The following is a 12,488-nucleotide window of genomic DNA, read 5'->3' on the forward strand; positions in this document are numbered from 1 at the left end:
ATGCTTCACAATATAACAAAATAAAATGCTGAACGACCCATCTCCCCCTCCTTTCAAAAATTGTCAATATCCGATGCATTTGAATTAAGCACAAAACATTTTTGTAAATACACGCAGGCAATCAGGGCTAGCATTTTGAACATATATTTTAATGGTCATGATGGTACCTAACTGTCAGAACATGATTACGATTATTAAGGGTATATAAATTGTCTCTAACTGTCGCCTGGTGAGATTAATAGTTTAAGGTAAAACTTTATGATACCATATGGCCTAGGTGTTGATTGACTTTTATTTTTATGACCTAAGATCAGTTCCTCAGATATGGTAATGAAATAGCACCTGTAACTTCTTGAATATACAGACGATCTGCTAAGTGAACATCACAGCATGAATCTGTCCATTTTTGCGTGAAGGTAACATTCATAGTCAGGTGACATATATCTAACCGTTCCTTTTGTAATTAAGATTAATTAACATAACAGTCAAAAAAGTCTGTTTTAATATGTCAGTGGAATCTTCAGCTTTAGAAGAATGTAACAAACTTTGTATTTATAAACGATATAAAGTAGTATTTGGTTTTTGAAAGATACTTAGATTTTCATTGTAATGTATCTATATTAACAAAATTGCGTAGCGGCACACTTAGATTAAATGTTGAAGTTGGTCGTTATCTGAATACTCAAAGAGAAAATAGAATTTGTATATGTTGCAATATGAATGTTTTGGAAGACGAATATCATTTTGTTTTATCATGTCCAACGTATAGATCTGTGCGCATAGAATTTTATATTTATTCTACTATTCTTGGCCAAATCGGCACAAGTAAGTTAATTTATTATAAATCTCTGACAGTAAAACTATGCATTTATTCAAATGCAGCAGCTTGGAAAATTAGATCACATATAATGTCATAATATTATTGTATACGCTGTAACTTCTGTTCTCTGCTGCCTTTTATTTGTCATATGTTGTATATATTTTCGTTTGCCATAGCATGTGAAAATAAATTATGCATATGACTACAGTAATAACGATGCCGATCTGGTAAATCAATAAACTGATAATGCCCCCAGTTTATCAAATCTCGTATCTAATAAGTCGATAACGCAAAATCACGATCGATCTTGCACATGCACATTGCTTCCCTGAACTAGAGTATTAGTCATCATCTGTGATATTTATTATAAATGTTATGTAATTTATGGATATTTTAATAAAATGGTTGAAGGTAGTGTTTTTATGTTTTGGTAGTCGAAACAGTTAATACTGAACAGGGGAAAACCAGCCATTTTTAAAAGTGGGTTTCTTACTTTACATCCCCATTCAAATGCATCGATTGACCAAAAAAAAGAAGGGGTTCTAACCACAAACCCCTCCTCTCTGGATCTGCCACTGCTGTAAATAGAGTAACGTTCAGTAATTAGTACTATAACTTTATAAACTTTGTTGATATTTGATTTTCAATCTAAATAACTTTGGTAAGCAATTCACAAACAGAAAGATAAAAGGACATTTCCCACAATACTGATGTTTCTGACAAAGATAATAAAATTGAGAAAGGAAATGGTGAATATGTCAAAGCGACAACCACCCGACCATAGAGCAAACAACAGCCGAAGGCAACCAATGGGTCTTCAATGTAGCGAGAATTCCCGCACCCGTAGGTGTCCTTCAGCTGGCCCCTAAAATATGCATAATAGTACAGTGATAATGGACGTCATACTAAACTCCGAATTATACACAAGAAACTAAAATTTAAAATCATACAAGACTAACAAAGGCCAGAGGCTCCTGACTTGGGACAGGCGCAAAATTGCGGCGGGGTTAAACATGTTTATGAGATCTCAACCCTCCCCCTATACCTCTAGCCAATGTAGATAAGTAAAAGAATAAATAATAAATATCTTTCAATAAATAGCGTTTGCACCCGGGGTTTGCACTAACTTAAAATTGGCTACAATACATAAGAGATTTACTTCTTCAGTTGAAAGTCAGCTGTGTCATTGCTTCATTGGCTTAAAATGAATCAAAAGGTTATACAATGTTGAAAAAGTCTATATACGAATAAAATAATTGAAGATTAAAATTTTAAGGATTTTTAAGGATTTTTTTTGTTGCAAACCGTGTCAAAATCAAACACTGGTTTAATGTTTAATGAAAAAAACAACAAATCATAAAACTATACATTCTCTTACACCTCCACTCTTGTCCTTAAAAAAAAATCTGATTTAATGAAGTTTACCCTCTGCTAGAATGTTAATCTCATTAAATTCTATTCTAATCACAATTGAAAAAAATTCCAGTGACACTTCACTATGATTTTTTTCTAATTCCATGAAAATTAATGTTCAATTCAAATGTTCAATCAAAATTCTACAGAGAATATGTCACCAATTTGTTTTTGTTTCAGCATCTATCATGAATATTCAATACATATATTCAAAACAAAGGTATGCTTAGAATTCAATCATGTGAGTATATGGTCCATTGGTGTCTGTCCTAAACACTTGTCTGTTACCATATGTACCACTTTGTACAGAAACATTAGGATTGTTTTGTTTAACTATGTCATTACACGATTGCACAAATTCATCATACAGTTTTTTGCCTTCCTCTTTATCAATGTTTTTATGATACTGCATCAATTTTCCCTTCAGTGTACCTCCTAATGTTGCTTGTGGTACAATCAACACATCTCCTGGTAGTTCTAGTATGGATACTAATTTCCCTTCATCATTTGCACTAAGTCTGGTATTTAATGCTGCTTTAACTGAAATTATAATCAGACAAGTGCATAATTGAAAAATAGGAATCTAGTATCTGTTCTAAAAATATCAATAATGTAATTGTTAAAAGTAATTTTTAAATTGGAGTTATCTTCCTTTGTCCATAATTGTAGTTGCTTGAGATTTAAATACACTTCATAAATATAATCTAATGAAAGTACCTGACAACCTTAATTGTGTACAATGTAAAAATCTCAGTCAACACCTTCTGCAAAGACAGGTAGACAGCATGCACAGTGACAACGGTCGTGCAATACTCTGTCTCAACAAGTAACACATAAATAAAAATACTTTTACTTCAATGATCTTCAATTTCAAAAAGAGTCCTCAGTTATGCAAAATTCAGACCAAAGAAGTATGCTATTGACCTTTTATTTTTACTTCCATGCATCATCAGACTAAGAACAACATATTTTTATTTTAAAAGCATGTGTATGCCTAATTGCACTCTCTAATTTCAACTGTAACATTATATGTTAGTAAAAAACGAAAGTTTCATATATATAGGCAAGGCTGAAGGATGGGCCTCGTAATATATTGCTGTGCATTAATAAAATATATATGGGAAACTTTTAAGTGTGACCATGTGTAAGAAATCTATAGTAGGTCTCTGCTTAAATCATTTTATATAACGAGAAAACTCTTTGAAATAAAGTCGGCAAAGCCATTAAGGTCTCGTCTATTTTTTTCTGTTTCTGGTACACTATGTACATTTAGAGAATTCTATTTTTCAGTTTTTTCCACAGCATGTCAACCATTTTTATGCTAAATGATATTTACCCATTTTGGACACTGTGTCGGATGTTGAACCTTTCAGGAAGCATATATACACTATCAAACCTCTTCCAATCTAATGAAATAATAAATAAAAAAATTACAAGGTATTAAAACTAAGAGGCTCTAAACAGGCCTGTGAGGCTCACCTATGAATATGTGCATATTCATCAAAGAACATTCTCCAACATTGCAAACTAGATTAGAATTCATGAAAAAAAATCTATTTTGTTGATCTTGTATGGCTGATCATTAGGCCTGTTTAGTTTTCACTCAAAACCAGAAAAAGGATAAAACAAAAAACATCAGTTAAAAACAATCACTCTGATAAAGAGTGACGGCCTACTAACTATATCTACAAACTTTGACTTGTTAGTAGAAATTGCATTGCTGATAAAACCAGATGCTCCGCAGGGTGCAGCTTTATACGACCGCAGAGGTTGAACCCTGAACGGTTGGGGCAAGTATGGACACAACATTCAAGCTGGATTCAGCTCTAAATTTGGATTGTGATTAAATAGTTGACACAGTATAGGTTTCGGACACAGAATGAATATGGTCTTATGAACTAGAAAACTGGGCCAATAATCAAAAATCTAAGTACATTTTTAGATTCAGCATATCAAAGAACCCCTAGGATTCAATTTTTGTTAAAATCAAACTTAGTTTAATTTTGGACCCTTTGGACCTTAATGTAGACCAATTTGAAAGCAGGACCAAAAATTAAGAATCTACCTACACAGTTAGATTCGGCATATCAAAGAACCCCAATTATTCAATTTTTGATGAAATCAAACAAAGTTCAATTTTGGACCCTTTGGGCCCCTTATTCCTAAACTGTTCGGACAAAAATCTATTTACTTATACTAAAGTTATGGTGCAAAAACCAAGAATAATGCTTACTTGGGCCCCTTTTTGGCCCTTAATTCCTAAACTGTTCAGACCTCAACTCCCAAAATCAATCCCAACCTTCCTTTTGTGGTCATAACCCTTGTGTTTAAATTTCATTGATTTCTATTTTCTTATACTAAAGTTATTGTGCGAAAACCAAGAATAATGCTTATTTGGGCCCTTTTTTTGGCCCCTAATTCCTAAACTGTTTGAACTAAAACTCCCAAAATCAATCCCAACCTTCCTTTTGTGATCATAAACCTTGTGTCAAAATTTCATAGATTTCTATTTACTTTTACTAAAGTTAGAGTGCTTAAACTAAAAGTATTCGGACGACGACGACGACACAGACGACGACGCCAACGTGATACCAATATATGACCAAAATTTTTTTAATTTTTGCGGTCGTATAAAAAAATGTGATTTAAGATATGTTTTTTTGTCTTATAATATTATTTTTAACGTAAAAGTCAAAATGAAAAAAAAAATAAGTAAAAATCGTCATTCAAGCCTCGGTCACACCTTACCAAAACGAACGGACGCCTAACGGTTGAAAATAAAAGTTGTCCGTTGACAAAATTGTTATCCGTTGGGAGTCCGTTGATGTACTGACCGAATAAAACGGACGTGTAACGGATGCATAACGGACACACACCGGATATGCAACGTACGAGAAACGGACACGTACCGGACAGAACGGATGTCGAACGTACATCCAACGGACGAGTACCGCATAAAACGGACACCTTACGGAAGGAAGCGTACCGGATAAAACGGATGAACAAGATATACGGAAAAATCAAAGGCGACAATAATAATACATGTAAATCGCATAAATATTCAAAATGTTTCTGTGTAACTGGTTTGGTTTGTTCTTCAAAATTCCGCCAAAGGGCAGTGTCTGGTCTGAATAAGAACTGCTTGATTGTGAAGACGTGCCAATACTCTAAGGGCAGTGTCTGGTCGAAATAAGAACTGCTTGATTGTGAAGACGTGCCAATACTCTAAGATCGATTATGAATAATAAGAATTCATGAACATTAAGAAATCTGACATACCAATAATTGGCATTTCTGACGCGAAATTTTCAATTGGCATTTATCCGTTTCAGATCCGTTCATCATCCGTTTTATCCGTTATACGTCCGTTAGAAGTTCGTTTCTCATCCATTCAACATCCGTTTTATCCGTTAAACGTCCGGTAGAAGTCAGTTGGTGAATTTATCTTCCAGACCTCCAACGGACACGTAAGGGATACAAAACGGAAACGAAACGGACGAGTACCGTACAAAACGGACGCCTAACGGTCAATCAACGGACATTTTATCCGTTGGACGTCCGTTCAAAGTTTTGAACATGCTCAAAATTTTCCACCGGACAGAACGGACGTTGACAGATAAAACGTACGCTTAATGGACATGCAACGGATATGGACGGACGTCTAACGGAAAGAACAGACGTCTAACGGACATGAACGGATTGAAAGAAAGTTTTCCATTAGGCGTCCGTTTGAGCTATCCGGTAAGGTGTGACCGAGGCTTAAAGGGAAATAACTCCAATAAGGAATTGTTAGACGATCATCAGCCATATTGTAGATCTTGCCTAGCTGATAGGGGTATCGGTGGCCAAGTGTTCTAAGTAGTTCTACTACTGTTATAATTAGCCAGTCAACACTGAGGTTGTAAGTTCGAACCCCGCTCTTGCAGGTGCACTCGACTTCATCTTAATTGACTAGCATTATCATTTTTCCTATCGAAGGTAGGTGGTTTTCTCCGGGCACTCCAGCTTTTCCACCCATAAAACTGACCGCCGCGAAATAGACCAAAAGTGGCGATTAACCACCAACAATAAACCTTAAATTCATGGCTATAACTACGGAGGACTTTATTTATGGTCTGAAAAAAAAATCAGGCTCCCATAATTCGATTTTCTTTTTTATTCCTTGAGAGTGTATATTCCAATATCATGAATATGGGCAGCATTTCCGTGATACAGATTTCCCCTTGATTTAAATTGAATCGCACATGAAACTTTTTTTTTTTTTTAAATACAAGTGACAACTATACCCTTGACGTATATATCAGTATATCACGGCTGGTAATCTACACACGCAGAACATTTGGTTCTGCAATGAAAACCGTGAGAGGATTTTCCGGTTGTGCTTGAGTGGAGCAATTGTCACCGCTTCAAAAGGTATGTACATTTCTAAATCTCAATTTTTTTATTCAACTGATCAAAATATTGAAAATCAGAGAATGCTATGCTGTGGTGAATACTTTAACGAAGAGATGCATGTATCATTCACTGTTGTATGTAGAGTTGAACTCCTACAAAATCAGTTGCCCCACGAGAAATTGCCTAAAAAAGTGACATTTCAATTTTGAAATGGTTCTATTTACAGACCTACAAGTTCAAATTTAGTTTTTTTTTCGGGAAATGGGTATAAATATTGTTTTTGGCGGCATGTACCGTGTCCGGTGTTGATAGACGTCTTAATAATTCCAAAAACTACATTTTTTCATTAAGTCATGCGTGAGGGGATCGGTTCTGATTGAGGACATCGTGAATGCGTGAGGGGAAGGACACACATTTTTTTTAATTTTTTGACTTTGTGACTTTTGTTGACTCAATAAATGTGATCAATGCTAATTAAAAAGCACAGATTTATCCTTATACTTTAATAGATGTAAACTGATTACTGATTCAATGAAATCAAACTATTAATTGCTTGTTCAATTTCAGAAAATGCCATTGTTCAAAGGAAAAAGGAAAAGAGGACTAAAATCGACTCTTTACAAATAGTCATGGAGATACAAGTTATCCCCGCCTTCGAAGCGAACTAAACCCTCTGGGAGTAATCCTGTCGTCAAATATACGTCACAGAGACCACCACATTTATTTAAGAAAAGTATATCGCCGATCAAAACCTCAACACCTATATATATTAGACGTAATATGTTCACCCAAAATCACAAAATTTTCGAAAAAAGGCAGATATACAATATATGTTATTCATGAACATCGATGAAAGCCAAGATAATCTCGAGGATGACCATAAGGAAGAGCATGTATTAGACAACGAAGAAGTCATAGAAGAAGACCACGTAGTAGACCACGAGAAAGAGCACATGGAAGACCTTGAGGAAGAATATAAAGTTTTTAAAGTGCTTTAGATAAACTCTCAGACGTAGGGAAAAGGGAAAGATATTTGATTTTTTTTCATTAGTACAGAGTGGACGTTTTCCTTTAAACAACATTGCATTCGACCTGTTTTTGGACATTGTTTAATGGTTTGAAAAGGACGAATCAAGACGAATGAGATACTCCCCAACATCTCTGCAGTATTTTTGGTTATTGTTGACAAGTTAACATTTTTTGTTTTTATTCTTCGTGAAACATATTATTAAACCTAGGTTCCCACAATTTATTTCATAATTCAATCTCATAAACTTTTCTGTGTTTTTTAATGAACAATGTAGCCTAATTTAGGTAAATTTCTACGACTCATAGCTTGAATATAAAGATATAATTTGTACTTCCCCTCACGCATTTACGATGTCCTCAATCAGAACCGATCCCCTCACGCATGACTTAATGAAAAAATGTAGTTTTTGGAAATATTAAGACGTCTATCAACACAGGACAGCGTTCACGCCGCCAAAAACAACATTCATACCCATTGCCCTAAAAAAAACTAAATTTGAACTTGTAGGTCTGTAAATAGAACCATTTCAAAGTTGAAATGTCACTTTTTTAGGCAATTTCTCGTGGGGCAACTGATTTTGTAGGAGTTCAACTCTACGTACAACAGTAAGTGATACATGTATCTCTTCGTTAAAGTATTCACCACAGCATAGCATTCTCTGATTTTCAATATTTTGATCAGTTGAATAAGAAAATTAAGATTTAGAAATGTACATTCCGTTTGAAGCGGTGACAAGTACTCCACTCAAGCACAACCGGAAAATCCTCTCACGGTTTTCATTGCAGAACCAAATGTTCTGCGTGTGTAGATTACCAGCCGTGTATATGTCAGGTTGTCAATGCAGCTATTAAAGGTTGACTAGAACTCTTCGTATGGAATATCGGTCCCATTTAGTGTCTTTAGTATGGCAAAAATTTATTACTTAATAACAATCAGAGCTTGTGTACAGGCTGCGTAATACGGAATAATGAGACTAGAAACAGCAAAAGTTGAGTGTCGAGATCGATTTTTTTTGTAGATTAAAAAGTTTGTCAAGATAGAGACATTATGCAGAATTTGGAATACAAAACGATATATCAGCAAAAAAAATTCATTATGATATCATTGTGAATGAAGAGTATTTAATTCAAGTTAAGTCCATTAAAGTTCCTCTACAACACCATCTGTTTTTACTGCATGATCCCCATCAAAATTTTGACACAATTTCATTTTGCCCCTCCCAACCAACCCCTTTATCACTGAGCTACTTTATTTATGAAACAAATTTAATATAGTTGTTATAACATTAACGGTACCAATTTCCCTGCACCAGATGCGCATTTCAACAATACATGTCTCTTCAGTGATGCTCGTGGCCAAAATATTTGAAATCCAAAGCTTATATAAAAGATGAAGAGCTATAATCCAAAAGGTCCAAAAAGTATAGCCAAATCCGTGAAAGGAATCAGAGCTTTGCATGAGGGAGATACATTCCTTAATTTATAATAATTTTCTAACATTTTGTAACAGCAAATTTTAATAACACAAAAAAAATCCGTATTTTCATGCCAGTACCGAGGTACTGCATGCCTACTTGGCTGGTGATACCCTCGAGGACTAAGTCCACCAGCAGAGGCATCGACCCAGTTATGTTACCTGTCTGAGACTGTACATGGGAATTTAAAAGATTTAATCCAATTTAGTTTATTATCACACTTTCTGCAGGAACGAAAACAAAATGTCTATCAAACTCCTATTTGTTTTTACATCCCAGACTGATGCCAAACCTTAAAACTTTTCCAACAGCACAGACGAAAAATACTTTGGTGAAAACACAGCCATTATTGTCTATTTTGTAACATAAGGTATTGGATCTGCTCTTTGGTCGTTTTATGAAACTGAAAACATGCAAAAGGGGTATAAACCAACGAGACAATGTTCAACCCATTCATGGTACATGAGAATTTTGCTATTGTCCAAATTTTATTCCTTTTTTAAGCAGTTTTTTTGCTTTTCTTATTTTGCTGTGGTCCTTAGTGACAGAGTGGTGTCAAAAGGTCAGCTACTACATGTTTATCTGTCATCCCGATGATGTGAGTTCGAACCCCGCACGTGGCAGGTGCGTTCGACTGTTACTGGTAATTTCCTACTCTCTCAGGAGCACTCCCAAAGGGATACATCAATGTACTCGACTCGAATCTTAATTTCTATGATTGTTTAGTTCCTGCCAAAGTTCTAATTTAAGTTGGTTGTACAAAACTTGAATGTCTTCCTTGTAACCACAGGAAATTTATAATTCTTCCATACCTTAACCAAAAAGTAAAATAACAAAATAACCGAACTCCGAGAAAATTGAAAACGAAAAGTCCATAAACAAATGGCAAAACCAAAGGCACAAACACATCAAACGGCTAATGGATATAACAACTGTCACATTCCGACATGACTTGGTATTATATTAATTTTATTTGTATGTAGGTAAAACAAATCAGAGACAATGATGCTTATAACAACACTGGTCAATTAAGAACCAAAAACAGCTTGTACTGAGCTTTCAAACTAGACTAAATCATAGCAAAGCACTGAGTTTAAACAGTCGTAGTGGAACCGGCAATGTTGAAACTATAAAAACCATAAACTATAGTAAGCCTAATCTATAATTTGGCTCACCTCAACAAACTGTGCTTCTTCTGTGTCGGATTTTGGCTGAACTTGCAGTCGTGCTGACAAGCATTGTTGAAGTACAGTTCTGGCTTTTTTGTCTTCAGACTTTTCAGTACTCATTTCTCGATGAGACGGTTTTGGGATTTGCGAAATTATGGAACTTGCGGTACAATTTGACTTTCAGTATACAAATAAGCGAAAAACACAACTGAATGTACCCAGTGTACTTTTCGACTAATCTAATATTCAACAGAAGTCAATATAAGAACTTTCAGCGATGTGTTTGATATCTTTAAATACTGAAATCGGAAAAAAATAATATCGGAGCTGAATATTTAATTTTGGTATTCAAGATGTCTGCGCCCATGGGACACGATCGGTCACGACCAAAGCCAAAAGAAGACGACGAGGAAGAAGATCCAGTGGACAAGATGCTTACAAAAACTGGATGCAAAGAATTACATTATCTTGTACAGGTAACTCATAATTTTTACAGTTATTAAATTGGCGCTAATTAAGTTTACTAATCTAACTTCGCATGTTTTGTTTATGTAACAGGTGTTACCAAACCCCAACATTTAATTTAAATAAAGCTACACTGCGATGTACTGGTAATGTATATAATATTGTATCCGATGTAAAGCTTAAGAAAATATGTTTTGTGCCGTCCCTCTATTTGTTTTCCACTTAAGATTTATTACCACGATCAAGGACGTATATTAGTTATACGTCCTTGCCACGATCAAACAATCGTTAACAACTTTTTTTACTGTCAACGGTTTCTGCTATGTCAATCTTATTAAAATAAGTTCTCATCACTTGCTCCTCGATTTTTTATATGTCGTATGTCGCCGTGGACACGGCGACATATAAAAAATCGAGGAGCAAGTGATGAGAACTTATTTTGATAAGATTGCTGCTATGTAAAAAAAAAAAAAAAATATCTCTTGAGTGTTCAATTCCGATGATGATTTTCCTCTCATATCATGCTCATATTTTTAGACATGCTCTAATCGAGTTAGTTTTTAGTTCAATCATGGAAATAGTATATTCAATTTATCAGAAACGTTCAGACACATGAATCATAATTATCTTAGAAACTCTGTTTCAGATACTGTCTTTTTGTCAAATTTTATAAATCTCAGTGTAAGCTTGACAAAGATATTGATATTTGAAATATACTATATTAAAAAAAATATATTTTAAAGTATACACGTACACATTTATGTTGACAACGGCGACGATTGAATAGTTACAAAAAAAAAGAAGGGGAAAGTCATTCCGGTTTCCTAAAAGACTTCTATAGTAATTAAAATTCATGATTTATTTTATGTATTTCAATGATATACTTACAGGATTGTATGGGAGAACATAATGATTGGAGGAAATGTCAAAAAGAGGTCACAGAATTCAGGAAATGTATGGAAAAGAAATCATCTTAATATTTTTGAGAAAGGGTGTGTCTTTGCAAGTGAACAATAAATCCTCGTAAATATACAATGAAGATTAAAATATCTGTGATATTCAAGATACTTAGAAGAACCATATCTACCTTTTGTGTAACTTGTGTAATGACAAATAAAAGATACCTTTCCCTGTTGTTAAAAGAAAAAAGATTTGTTTAATGAATTTCAATTCGTCATGATTAGCCTTTGTTTTGATTATACATGTACATGTGCAAGAAAGTACAGTTGTTGTATTTGTTGTGTACTATCATGTATCTGCATTAGGCAGCAACCATTTGATTTTCTGGGGGGTGGGGGTGGGGGGGGGCTATGGATTTTTTTGGAAAAAAAAGTTTGTTTCCAGTTTTTGGAGAGAAAAAATAATTTGTTTTTGATTCAGCTGCCACTATACATGCTATATGTAATGCTAAAATTGAAAGAAAAAAATTGTTTTCGACTTGTCGTGAAAAAAATAGATTGTTTTTCGCCACATGCGAAAAAAAAAGTTTGCCCAGAAAAAAATCCATAGCCCCCCAGAAAATCAAATGGTTGCTGCCTTAGTCCTCTATCAATTAACTTAAAGAAAAACACAGTAACAAAGGTGTTGTTATTCGTTCTATTTTGATAATTGTCAATTGTGTAAGGCCGAAAACAAATTTACAATAGATTCAAAGGTAGGTCCAATAATACAGGCTGTCCGGGCATGAAGGTCGATGTATTTGCTTAGACTACCACTGGAGAA

General features: G+C 34.5%; 2 protein-coding genes across 3 annotated transcripts; one reads left to right on the forward strand and one right to left on the reverse strand.

Annotated features, from left to right (window-relative positions):
* Window positions 1-2,142: 2,142 nt before the first annotated feature.
* LOC143069722 (D-aminoacyl-tRNA deacylase 2-like) lies at window positions 2,143-10,507 on the reverse strand. 2 transcript variants are annotated; one of them, XM_076244492.1, is made up of 3 exons: window positions 10,308-10,507; window positions 3,570-3,639; window positions 2,143-2,773 (listed from the first exon to the last, which is right to left on the reverse strand). In XM_076244492.1, exons 1-3 carry the CDS (start codon window positions 10,419-10,421, stop codon window positions 2,460-2,462), a joined length of 498 nt encoding a protein of 165 aa, XP_076100607.1. In that variant the 5' UTR covers window positions 10,422-10,507; the 3' UTR covers window positions 2,143-2,459. The 2 variants fall into 2 exon arrangements, with proteins under 2 accessions (XP_076100607.1, XP_076100608.1); XM_076244493.1 differs by lacking the exon at window positions 10,308-10,507 and adding an exon at window positions 9,294-9,407.
* A 118-nt stretch (window positions 10,508-10,625) lies between these two features.
* On the forward strand, window positions 10,626-11,930 carry LOC143069723 (uncharacterized). The gene is made up of 2 exons (XM_076244494.1): window positions 10,626-10,777; window positions 11,657-11,930. The coding sequence occupies exons 1-2, from the start codon at window positions 10,655-10,657 to the stop codon at window positions 11,741-11,743; spliced, it is 210 nt and encodes a 69-aa protein (XP_076100609.1). The 5' UTR covers window positions 10,626-10,654; the 3' UTR covers window positions 11,744-11,930.
* Window positions 11,931-12,488: the final 558 nt, after the last annotated feature.

The sequence above is a fragment of the Mytilus galloprovincialis genome, chromosome 3 (genome assembly GCF_965363235.1).
Source record: "Mytilus galloprovincialis chromosome 3, xbMytGall1.hap1.1, whole genome shotgun sequence".
Classification (NCBI taxonomy): Eukaryota; Metazoa; Mollusca; class Bivalvia; order Mytilida; family Mytilidae; genus Mytilus; species Mytilus galloprovincialis.